The 12638-nt window shown below is 42.6% G+C and overlaps 1 protein-coding gene across 1 annotated transcript in view; it reads left to right on the top strand.

Moving 5' to 3' along the window:
- Positions 1-5323: 5323 nt before the first annotated feature.
- Positions 5324-12638, top strand: part of DIXDC1 (DIX domain containing 1) — a gene marked incomplete at its 5' end in the record, with an annotated part of 28938 nt that continues 21623 nt past the window's right edge. The window contains one exon of the mRNA XM_081333619.1: positions 5324-5383. Within this exon, the coding sequence (XP_081189745.1) occupies positions 5324-5383 (60 nt within the window). The remainder of the gene's footprint in view (positions 5384-12638) is intronic.

Raw genomic sequence — 12638 nt, 5'->3', positions numbered from 1 at the left:
TCCCTGATGGTGGAATATAACTTCAGGGATGGAAAAGGAATACTGTATGCAGCAGATACATTCACAAAAATTAATCGGTAAATTGCTACAGTAAATTTAACATTGATGAGAAATTTTTCAGGGGCCTTCCATACTCTCAAAGGAACATTTCATTTTTGTCATTGTACAATCTGGCTGTAAATATAAGAGCCAGATAGTCCTTGATTTACGACTACAATTGGGACAAGAATTTCCATTGATAAACGAGGCAGGGGTCAAGTGAGTTGCACTTGATTTTAGGACGATTTTTGCCACGGTTGTTAAGTGAATCACTGCAGCTGTTGAATAAATCATACGGTTATTAAGTGAATCACTATGAGTGAATCATGCTAATCAGCTTTTCCCATTGATTTTGGTTGTTAGGAAGCCAGCTAGGAAGGTCGCAGATGGTAATTTATATATTATTATTAAAATTTATTGGCCGCCCATTTTACCACCGAGTAACTCAGGGTGGCTTTTCGGCCTCTGGCATAAATATATGTTGGTTGCTAAGTGCCCCAATTTTGATCCCATGACCAGGGGGATGCAGCCATGATTGTAAGTCTGAGGACTGGGCACGTCACTTTTTTCAACTTACAACTTCAGTGATTGTAAATTGAGGACGTCTGGCAACTTCACCTTCTCAAAGGTATTAAGAGATGCTCTCCCAGACTGTTCCTGATGTTCTACTACAGGGTTTCCCACCCTTGATGACTTTAAGATACATGGACTTCAACTCTTAGAATTCCCTGGCCAGCATGTGTGGACCAGGGAATTCTGGGAGTCGAAGTCCACCTGTGCTGCCTGGGGAATTCTGGGAGTTGAAGTTCACCTGTGCTGCCTGGGGAATTCTGGGAGTCGAAGTCCACACCTCTTAAAGTTGCCGAGTTGGGAAACCCTCTCCTACCAGCACAGACCTGTTCTACCAGCATAGACTTTTCATGCTTCTCCTGCAACATCTGCTCTACACACACCTGCTTTTTTTGTCGCAGGTGACACAGACGGCTTGAAGTCTTTAAGACCGAAAATGGGCTTCTGCTTGCTGGAAGGCCTCAGCGCCTCTGCTCGCCCGGGTTTCTAAGCGCCAGCATGGAGACCCCAGCAGAGGAAGGAAGAGCTGATAATCCATCACAGCCCAGGGAAACTTCAGTAAGTCTTCCAGCAATGAATGCATGAAGGATTTGAAGGATAATACGAATAGTAATTGATTAAACCTGTACGTCACCCACATCTCAACAACTGCGGGTAGCTTGCAACCATTGAAGAAAGAAATGATGATAAAATCAAGAAAAATAAAAATAAGGTTAGAGCCAGGGCTCACCTGGGTCCTTGACTCCAGCCGATTGGAGTCCTGGGTGCCTGGCGATGCCCAAAAAGAGCCTCCCGTGTGCCAAGTAGTCTTATCTTCATAATGAGGGCAACCAATGAGGTGTGTGTCTATAAATACCTTGCCTGGTGTTGGTTAGGAGCAAAGTACGGTTCGGTCTTACAAGGCAGCTCTGAAATTCTTACCGTCGGATGATGCATTTTAGTTTTTAAGATATGCAGATAGAATAATTAGGAATGATCTCTGAAAATAGCTGTCGCACAGACAGAAGGATTTATTTTATTAGATTTCACCAGCAGAGGTCATTATCAACCAATTGTGATTTTATATTTTAGGGAGCTGAGCAGTCTCTGCTGCTGTAAAACCACGGCTTGCTTTCCTTAATTTCTGCTTATTTGTGGCTGTCCTTTCAGCTGAACGTTTGAAGTTCTTTTTTGGGATGGATAAAATATTATTTGGAATCAAAAGTTGGTGCAACTCACTTAAAAACTGCCTTGGTTATCAGTGGAAATGACCTAAGTATGATCATAAGTTGAAGGGTTTTTTTGGGGGGGAGGGTTTTCTCACAGTAGGACTGGAGTGTCATATTTCCATTTCCTGCCCATCCCCGTGGATAGCAGGTCTCTTTCCTAAGCTGCCCTGAGCAGCTTTGCTCCAATGACCTCATTTATTATGATTTCTGGAGATGAATGAAAGGCGTTCTTGTCCCCTTGCAACCCAGGGACAGATCCGGCCCTCCGGAAAAAGTCTATTTTCGTTTGCAGAGAGTGGTGTCCAGGGATATTGTGCTCAGCAAATCCCGAGATCAATTTCTCAGCTTCCGCCTCTTAAGATGAGCTTCAGATTTCAGGGTTTGACTGTTCAGCCCTTTGAAATCTCAGCCTGGCGGAAGAAACAACGGTTTGAAGGAATTGAACCCTCTGGGGAAAATTGGAATATAAATGTTGATAAGGCTGCTTTTCATGGGAAGATAAGCGAGGGATGTTATATGTCTGCCTGCGTGTCTCAAATCAGCAGTAAGTTTTATATACGGCGGTTCTGGAATGACACAGGCAGTCCTCAATTTATGGCCGGTTGCTTATCAACCGTTCAAAGTTACGACAGACTCTCCTAAAGCCTAGTTATTATAACCTGGTTTGAAAAGTATAACATCTGGGTCTTCCCCTGGTCAAGTGACTGAGGTTTGGATGCTCAGCAACCAGCCCAACTTACAGCCCGTTTGCAGCACCCCGCAGTCACACGACTGTGATTTAAGGATGTTTTTGCCTTTCAAAAACTGCCCCGTGGCAGAGTGGCAGATAATGGGTTTACTTAATGATTGTGGTATTTGCTTAACAACTCCTGCAAAAAAAGGTCATAAAATCGGGTCTGGTCATATGGTCACCTGCTTTATGACCATCATAATTCCCAACTAATTGTGGGGCTCACTGTCGTATCTGGTAACTCGAGAACTGCTTGTAGTCCATTTTCTTTTGAGCCTAAGTATAAAAGCTTAAAACACGTCCACTATCAGTATTGCCTCCCCTGCCCTGTTTGCGTCTCTTTCAGCATTTAAACTGCCTTGAAGGGATTTCATCCTGCCAACTCATTCTGGGAGCAACCATCTCAGCAGAAATCTCAAAGGATTTCAGAGTTTATGATGAAAAAAATAGCCATTTTTAAAAGCTAACCCTCCTCTCCAAGTGCTAAGGACTGGAGACAGCTGTCCCCTGTTTGCACTGAAAATTCCCTGGTGTCTTACACTAATAAGTCCAATTTGGTTTCATTAGCTATGGCTCCCTTTTCCCCAGATTATATGAGGAGGGGGCTTTTGACATTCTGCAGTTGTTAATGTTTCATTGTTGGGTTTTGCGGGCATTTTGACTAGACAATAATAAACATCCGTTTTTGTAATACGATATAGGGAGGTGGCTGCATCCTAACTTCAGAAATGGTAAAAAGATTGTGTATAAATGTTCATTCCTGGTGCACTGAGATCTCAGAAGTTAAGAAGTGGAGATCTGATAGGTTTATTTTATAACTTTTTAGGAAGTCCAGGCTGCACTCAGACACACAAGTATGGACTGGTAAAGAATTAAGACCTATCTGTTCCAGTGTTATGGTCATAAAACACCAAAACATCCTAAAATTAGGTTGGTCACATGGCCGACTTGTTTTACAACCATTATGTTGGTTACGACCATCATAACCTGAGAGGCATGGGGGGGGGTTGTTAAAATGTCAAGATGATGGCTACAACAATGCAGCTGAACCCCCAATCTTTTTCAACATGCGTTGCGCATGCGGTGCCTGGGGGGGGGGAAACACTGCAATTCCAGATCCTCATTTTGAGTTTTGTTAACCCCAACCTGCAAATTCCCCTATTTTATTAGCATTTATCCCATTTTTGTGTAGTTTCTTCTCTCAGAAGGTGCATATGGAAGCTTATTAAAGAACAAGCTCTGCTTGACTTTGGAATCTTTCTTTATAGCTGCCCTGAGTAGCTCAGACAGGAAAGACAAAAATGCTTCCTTGGGTTGCTTGATCGGAAAAAAAAAGTCAGCCTCACATGGTGAAATGATTAAGCAGCATCTTCAGTGGCTCTGCAGACGGGATTATTCCTGGGCTGACCCTGATAATTCCCAATCTGTTTTCTCAACAGTGCTGAGAGACCCCACTCCCCATTAAATTGTTAAAAAACGGTTTTTTGATGCTTTTAAGAAGAAATTGGACAGGCACTTGTCTGAAATGGTATAAAGTCTCCTGCTTGGACAAGGGGTTGGACTAGAAGACCTTCAAGGTCCCTTCCAACTCTATTATTCTGCATTCTAAAAAAGAGAGAAAAAATTCAAAGAAGAAGAGAGAAGCCAAGTCATTTACTGTGCAGAACAAAAGTTTGTTTGCATGATCCCATTTTTACTCATTGCTCCAAACGTGGCTGAAATATTAATTGCATCTTGCATTAACCATCCACTTCCTGGATCTTGCCATATTCCACTTTGGTTATTGTCCCATTTTTGTGCAGACAAAGAAATCAATACTTTTCTACATGGTGTTACGTTTATTGTATAATCTCCACTCTGATCTTCTGTTCAGCTCTGGGTTGTTGTTGTTTTTAAAAAAACAAACTCTAGAAATACGCAGAAAAGAGTTGAGAGAGCCATACAATTCACAGCTCCAAGGTTGTTGGGAGGACCCTGCTTCATTTAGCTTTCTGAAACTACTCTGTGATTTGGTTACCCGTCATTTTAAATTACCTTTTAATGTAATATTCCCTCCATGTCCGTATAAAAAAATGCACGTAAAACTTTTCATTGCCTATTTCCGTTAAGCTGGAATCCTATTTTCCGTTGGACGCCCCTTGGAATCGGGTAAATTCAAACAATGCGACCGTTTTGTGGGATTTATTAACTTCACTAATCGGGATCTTCCTACATGGCATTCTGAAGTTTGTGTTTATAAATGAGGTGTACTTTCTGCTTTTTCTTCCAGAGTTTCAAAGTTGGAAGTCCTGTTAACCTTTGGGCTTCTTTTAATTCTTTTATTTTTTTTCTCAATGCATTTCCCCTTTTAGCCAAGCCACTTTGGACCTCCCCCCTCCACACCCTCCCCTCCCTCCCTTTAAGTGCTCACAGCCTCCTTGCATCAGATGGAGAGAGAGAGAGAGAGAGGCCGGCATATTCTGGAAATATGTTGCAGATGTTTTTCCTGTCCTGTTCCTGGGACTTGCAGAAGAAGCTGTTCTGCGGGAACAGATCCGGAAGGCAGCTCCCATGCGGCTGCTCTCTTGGAGCATGCTCGGTGCGAGCCTTGAACCGGGGTCCAGGATCCCCTTTGCAGTAAGGGGCTGTCCCTAAGGGATCCTGGGAGAGGTTGCCATCAGCTGTGCGGCTTTGTCTCTGGTGGAAGGAGGAGAAAAGGGGGTCTTCTCCAAGGCAGGAGGACTCGCTCGGCGTGATCCAAGAACTCCATGCTGGGGGTGGGAGGGCATTGTGAAAAATGCTTGCCTGCCTGGCCGGGGAAAAACTGTGGGATGTCGTGCATGAGAGCTTCACAGAGGTAAAGGATGCGTTGGCTTCATCCTCAGCGGTGCTTAGTTCCTCTTGGGGATGCGTGGGGAAGATGTGGGGTGCGGGAGACGTTGAAGGGAGCGGGGGGGGGTTTAGAGGGCTGGAGTAGAAATGCTGGGCAGTTTTGCTGGTGCTTTGCAAAGAATCATTCATTTTGGTGAGATTTAAATCGGTGTTTTTCAACTTTACTAACTTTGAGAGATGTGGACTTCAACTCCCAGGGTTCCTTGCTGGCTGGGGGGTTCTGGGAGTTGAAGTCCACACATCTTAAAATGGCTACGATTGAGGAAAAGTGGCTTAAATAATTCCCAGTTTGCTGAGCATGGGGAGACCGAACTGTAAATTTTGCAGTGCGGTTTAGTCCTAATGTTTGGAAACAGAATGAAAACAGAAAACTGGTGTAACCAGAGAATGAGCAAGTTCTCCTCAGGGTTTGGATTCAGATTGATAATGCTTAAAGCCTCCTTTGTTTAAGCAACATTCTTAGTAAAAAAACAACAACATCCCTATAAGCGGGTCCACTGATATTATTCACTGCTTTGTGTCAGTCACCTGAGTTTGTTTGGTCTTCTGGAGATGTGGCTGTCTTATTCGTTGGTGGCCAAAGCAAGTTTTGGATGGGGTTGGGAATCCATGCTATGTTCGCATGTGTGATTGTCTGAAGGGAATTCCCACCCAGTTCCTATATATTTTGAGATGGAATCGCATGGTCTATCTGCAACCAAGGATCATAGTTTGATGTCAGGAACATGCCTTTCCCAGAAATATAGAAAATTTGGAGTCTCGGCAAGATAGGAGAAGTCCAGAAATTGTCTAAATAACTCTGCTTCGTGACGTAGGTTGAGGCTGCAGGAGATCCGACTTTCACTTGACTTTGTTTTCACTCACACTAAGGACAGCTGATGGACCTCTTTATAAACCTCTGTTTGCAGGTTTCAGTGGGGTTTTTTCAGCCCAGTCCATGTATGTTGGCTTTGTACCTTGGACACCACATGTGTATCCTTCACTTCACAGCAGATGCCACCATTTGTCTGGCTTGGTCTGAAAATAATTTTTCTTCCTTTTCTCTAAGAACTTCAAATATGGGTAGGAAATAGGATAAAGATGTTCTGGGTAGCCTATTCCAGCCTTCAGAGTATGTTTCCTGTGGGGAATTGAGGCTCCCGTGCCTTAAGTTCTCTGACTTCCTGCTAGTTTCTTAAATCAGCTCAGACCTTGAAAGCTTTTGGCCCAGGGTGGAGTTTTCCTTGGGTGCAGCGTGAACCTCCCTGGGCTGTGAGGTTATATCTGTCCGTCTTCTCTTCAGCTGCTGGACATTCGTGGGAGTTTTTGTTATGCATTTTAAAGCCATAATGCAGTCGTATTCCAACCCATTTAGTTTGCTCTTAGAAATGTATGACTTGGTAAGAAGGCACCATTAATCACGGTGATGGGAAAAAGTGCTTAAGTGGGTTGTAGGGCAAGGAGCATATGGCTGTTCCTCGAATAATCCCCATCTTGTTTTCATTCCTTCAGGCCAAAATGCTTTTGGGCCTTGGGGAATTTGGCCGTCCATTCACGGCTGAACCTGGGAAAGCCGGTGGAGAAATTTCCTTTGTTGCTACGTCTTCCTGCCTTCTTTTTGGTGGCCCATCCTCGTTCAACCACAGGGGCTCATCGAGGCAAAGAGAAAAGGGGTCTCTTTACTTGTTAGAAGGAGGTTCGTTTTGCACCTCCAAAACATTTTTTCAGGATGAGGAAGGCAACGCCACATTAGGTCGTGCCCAACCGTGGCAACTTTAAGACTTGTGGACTTCAGCTCCCAGAATTCCCCAGCCAGCATGTAGATCCTTTAAAGTGTGTGGACTTCAATGCCCAGAATTCCTTGCTGGCTGGGGAATTCTGGGAGTTGAAATCCGTAAGTCTTAAAGTTGCTAAGGCTGAGAAACCCTGCTCAAGGAAAGAGATGTGAACATAGTAGAATTAATAATCTTATGCAAGTTTCCAGTTTGGGTAGCCTTCAAGAGGAAGGCTGAATTATGAAGCTGCTGATTGCACTTATCATGATCTTGTGACTTGCACATTCAGAAAAGGAGAAAGAAATTATTTCTTTTCCTTGAAGGAAAAAGAAGCACCGGATGACAAACACGGGATTGAACTGGCACTTAAATGACCTTTTTGTTTAATTTTTTTTTTCTGTTCTTGAGGTTATGGAATCGGTTGAGATTTCTGAAAAAAAGAACTTTTAATAATTTCCAATATTTGGAATGTGGAAATACTTCTGAAGACAGAGAATGAATTGATTTGATTTGATTTGATTTGATTTGTATACCGCCCTTCTCCCGAAGGACTCAGGTTGATAACAAAACCTTTTAAAAGCTCACCCTCCTCCCAGATTTATAAAACTAGCTGGATGGAAAGGGATTGATGAGATGAGATTTATCATGGAGGAGAGGCTTTTCAATAAATGAAGTTGTCCTGCTTTTGGACATTTCAATTTGTTGACCACTGAGGTTCTACCGTATATCTTGGCCCATTAGAGTTGGCAGCCAATACGTTTAATTCAATGAATAAATATTTTGTAGCCAGACTTCACACAGCACAGGCACAGATGGATAGAGGTTAAATACACAAAGCCTTTCTAAGTGTTTTGTGGAATTAAATATGTGTATTTAAAAGACAAGACTTATGCTTCAGAATCTACCCAGTTTCCTAAAGCGAATTCAAGAACCCCGTTCCTAATCTATGCCGGCTTCAAAAGGTTAATTGCTGAATTCGTCAGCTGAACCTGACTTAATCCTGACCCCTGATTGTCTCTCCTTGGAAACGGGCGAAAAATCAGAGAAAATGTGCCAGCTATTTTTAAATTTCCAGAACCTGTTGCTAGGCACTGCTGCGTGCAAGGTGGTCTGGTCGGGCAGGGAGAAACATGGCTGATGAAGAAAGAAGCTGAGATGGATTCCTGCTGCTATCCCCACAGCCACATGTGATGCCACATGGAACATGGGAAGAATTGGAGCAAGAACTGGAGCATGAATGCTTCAAGGGAGCATCTTTGCAGCTCTCCTTTGTTTTTTTTCTTTAGAATAGGTAGACCTATAAACAAGCATTACCAGACAACCTGTGCCCCATTGGGCCATTGTTTCAGAGAGATATCCTTATCTATACAGAGAAACAAAATGACCATGGGCAGGCCAAAAAGCAGTGGGGCAGGAGCGACTTCTGACTTCCTGCTGGCTTCCCCATTGATTTTCTTAGGGAAAGCTGGCAGGAAGCATTGGAAATTCCCTTCCTTTTCCAGTAAGTAGGAAGGTATGGGGAAGGAGCAAGGGATTGTGAGACTGGCTGGGAAACTGTCACAAAACTTTGAAAAATGAAGATCACATGACTGGAGCAGAAGTAGCACTAAAGCAGCTACAACTTTGCATTGCTGGAGGCAACAGAAGAGATAAACCCATCAGAGGCAAGGAAATTCATCGCCCTCTTAAAGAGGAGCTTCAAGCATTCATTTATGATAGAGTAAGTGAGTGGATAGATTCACTTAATGAGATCCAATCTCATTAAGGTCCTACTATGGTTTTCCATGCAAGGTTGGATAGCTGTGAGTCTACCGTAGAGACTAAGATGTCCAAAGTGAAAGGAGGAGAAGCCGTGAGCAAAGAAAGGCTGGCAGTAGATCCAATATGAGGACCCAGATTGTTGGGGGCAATTAAGCTGACTTTGTAATAATGCCGCTTGGGGGTGTGTGAAAGCCCTAATAAGCAGGCATATACATAGAATGAAGGCTACTGCTAAGCTTGTAAGCCGCCCTGAGTCTTCGGAGAAGGGCGGGATATAAATGGAATTTTTTTTTAAAAAAGGCTACAAGTCCTTGCATTCCTCTGCACCCTTTTTCTTGAGGTGCTGTTTCTGCAACACATTGTACCCACTTGGATTAGTGTGCGTATGGAACATATGACTGGCCTTGTGTGTGCAAAATTTCATCTCTACCATAGAGATGAAAAAAGAAAGCTAGAACACTTGAAAGAATAGCATTCAGACCTACTTGTTGACAGCTTTCACCTAAAACCATTAACAGTGGAAAATTAAAATATTGTAGGAGAAGGAATGACGGGACCCGGGGATGGAGTGAAAAGAGGAATCAGCCCTAGAATCTCTACATAGCCACACACCAACTAAGCCCAATCCCACTTGTGTGTCACTGGCCCTTATCTAACCAACCAGATGCTGATGGTTAGTTGAGAACATTCTTGTGCATAGGTTTTTACCAATAAATCAGTTTAATTGAGCCTTCGCTTGTAGACCTGGTCTTTTGCGCCTGACATATATTGGCCTAAGGGTATTAATAAGATCCTAAAAACCAGCTGTGCAGAGAAGATCTTCTGGAAGGTTCGTGTTCTCCACCATAAAGAACAATAGGCAAAGTTTTAGTTTTTAGTGACAGAAGCTACAGACTAGTTCTGCAAAAAACCTTCCCCAGGGAGAGAGAAAAAGACGAGATCCAGGCTAGACATAAACTGATTCCGCTTTGCCAAGGTTTCCAGTCGTATAATGTTCCTTATCTTCATTAATAATCTCTATTATGGGTGTCCCTCTTCCCTTTTATCCTTCTTGGTTTCCATGATTTCCATGCAGAGCCAAAGCAGAATAGAACATCTGGTCGTGGTTTAATATACAAAAGAAATCTGTAATTAAAAATGTCAAGGAAGTAAGCAACTTAAGCTAATTCATTAAAAATGCAAGGCAGAGATTTCCATTCACCGGCAAACCCTTAGATGAAAAGCTTGCAAATTTGACCTGATTTGCCGGCAGACGGGACTATCTCAGTAATTAAAGCTCTTAGACAAAAGGCAGAAATCGGCAGGGATGTTTTATTGATTTTTTTTTTTTGCTTTTTAAATAGCAAAAAAAGGACAAAACACAGAGATAATTGCAGTGGAAATGCATACATTTCAGAAAGAAAAAAAATGCATAAAAGTGCTTTAAGAAATGGAAAAAATCAACAGAAAAAAGCCACAAAGTATATTGTTACAGTAGATAACAGTGACAATTCTGTATATACCGGTATGTGTCTAGTGTGATTATTATTTAAGTGTGCATATATTTCTAATTCGCTTGCAAAACATCCTTTTTTAACTTACTGTATTTTGTATAAATGTGTTTATTTATTTCACCCAGCTGTTGGAATTTTAGAACTGGGTCATAGGTACCTTTTGGGGGACCTGTTGTAACTTTGAACAGTCACTAAGCCGCTGGTTATAAGTCAGAACTACTGTATTCTTACTACATCTCCAGCAGAATGTTATCTTAATCCTTTTCTGTACAAACGTAATGGAGTACAATACATTCTAATTATTTTTGTGGGATCCTTAGTGATCTCTGAGCTTAGTTGATTTCTTGCGGACGTTTCACTACCAAACTAGGTAACATCATCTGTGCTAGAAGGAAAGGCGGTTTGCTCTCTGCCTATATACTAGATACTTGCCTTGATGTTGTCACCTAGTAACCTAACAAAAAGCCTTAGGCTGCATCAACCAAGGGATAGCATCAAGATCGTGTGAAGTGTTAGTACTTCTTTGTACGGCACCGGTAAGACCACAGTGCAAATACTGTATTTAGTTTTGATCACCATGATACAAAAAAGATATTGAGACTAAAAATTGTGCAGAGAAGAGCAAGACAATCAGGGGGCTGGAGGCTAAACCATACAGTGAACGATTACGGGAGGTTGGTATGTCCACCCTTATCAAAGAAGAGGACTAGGGAGTGACATGATAGCCGTGTTCCAATATTTGAGAGGCTGCCACAAAGAAGAGGGGAGTCCACCAATTCTCCAAAACACCAGAAGGCAGGACAAGAGACAACCAATGGAAACTAATCAAGCAGAGAAGCAACCTGGAACTAAGGAGAAACTTTCTGACAGTGAGGACAATTAACCAGTGGAATTCCTTGCCTCCAGAAGTGGTGGGTGCTCCAACAGTAGAGATATTTGAGAAGCGATTGGACATCCATTTGTCAGGAATGGTATAGGATCTCCTTTTTCGGCAGGTGGTTGGACTAGAAGACCTCCAAGGTCCCTTCCAGCTCTGTTATTCTGTATTCTGTTATTATTTGTTACCCAAGTCATAGTTTAAGGTCCATTGTGCTATGGGAGCTGAGGAACCTCCAGAGCGATGTGGAAATAAATGTGAAATCTGCGCATTCCGCATAGGGATGCAAAGGCGTGGCCATGATTAGTGAAAACTGAACTGCAGACTTTTCCTCTTTTGTTATGTGAGAACCTGAGCAATCTTGAGCATCTTGGAAAAAAGGCAGCCAGGTGTGGTCAGTACCATTTCTTCCTCCTTGTGTTGTGAGAGAATCAGGAGGGGAAGACAGCATCAATGCTTACAGGATGCAAGATACATTTATTTTCAATCAAAATCCAGCCAGCCTTTTATTCTGCTCCAAGGAGCATAGGGAAGCACTTTTTCCGCTATATTAACGCAATTTGAGACGTGGGGGAGAAGTTACAAATAAAGAAGCAATTGCCCTAAATTCTCTTCCTTTTTGCATCGCAGAAATTCTGATTTTGGGGTGGGGGGTGGGTTTCCTGACATTATGTAGTTTTCTGCTTTCTGTGCATTTAACACCACTCTGCTGTTCTTTTGCAGCATTAAATTTTAATGCCTTATTATTTCTGTCGCTGGTTAATCCTTCAGCTGTCACCAGTGACAGATAGCTGTTTCTCCCACCCTCTTTTCCTTGTTTTGGAGGAATTTAAAATCTCCATTCAGTCTGGCAAAAATACGGTAAGTGGGAGAGTTTTGTGCGCTCATCATAAGCTGCAAAGGGCTGCGGGAAATTCTCTGAAGAGTCTCAAACCATTAATGAAAGTCCACGCCAAGACCGGTTATGATGAGCATCACAGCAACCCTGTGGCCATGTGATCAAAATTCAGACACTCGACAACTGTGCAAATAAATGTTAAAATTGGCGCTTCAAAGGATCAAAGCCTTTCGCTTGGAGATTACTAATGTCAGTAGGAAGAGGACCGTGGTACAAACAGGCTTTATTTAGAGATGGGTCAGAAAGAGTTATTTAATGTTAAATATGTCCTCTGGATTTCACAGAGTAGCCTTTTGTTGGCTTGCCTGCTTATGGACTCTAACCCAGTGTTTTTCAAACTCGGCAAGGTTAAGATACCGGTAAGTGGACTTCAATTCCCAGAATTGAGGCTGGCTGAGGAATTCTGGGACTTGAAGTCCACAAGTTTTAAAGATTGA

The sequence above is a fragment of the Vipera berus genome, assembly GCF_964194415.1.
Source record: "Vipera berus genome assembly, chromosome: 8".
Lineage (NCBI taxonomy): Eukaryota > Metazoa > Chordata > Lepidosauria > Squamata > Viperidae > Vipera > Vipera berus.
The sequence above is the reverse complement of the archived record's forward strand: the minus strand, read 5'-3'. Positions and strand labels throughout refer to the sequence as shown.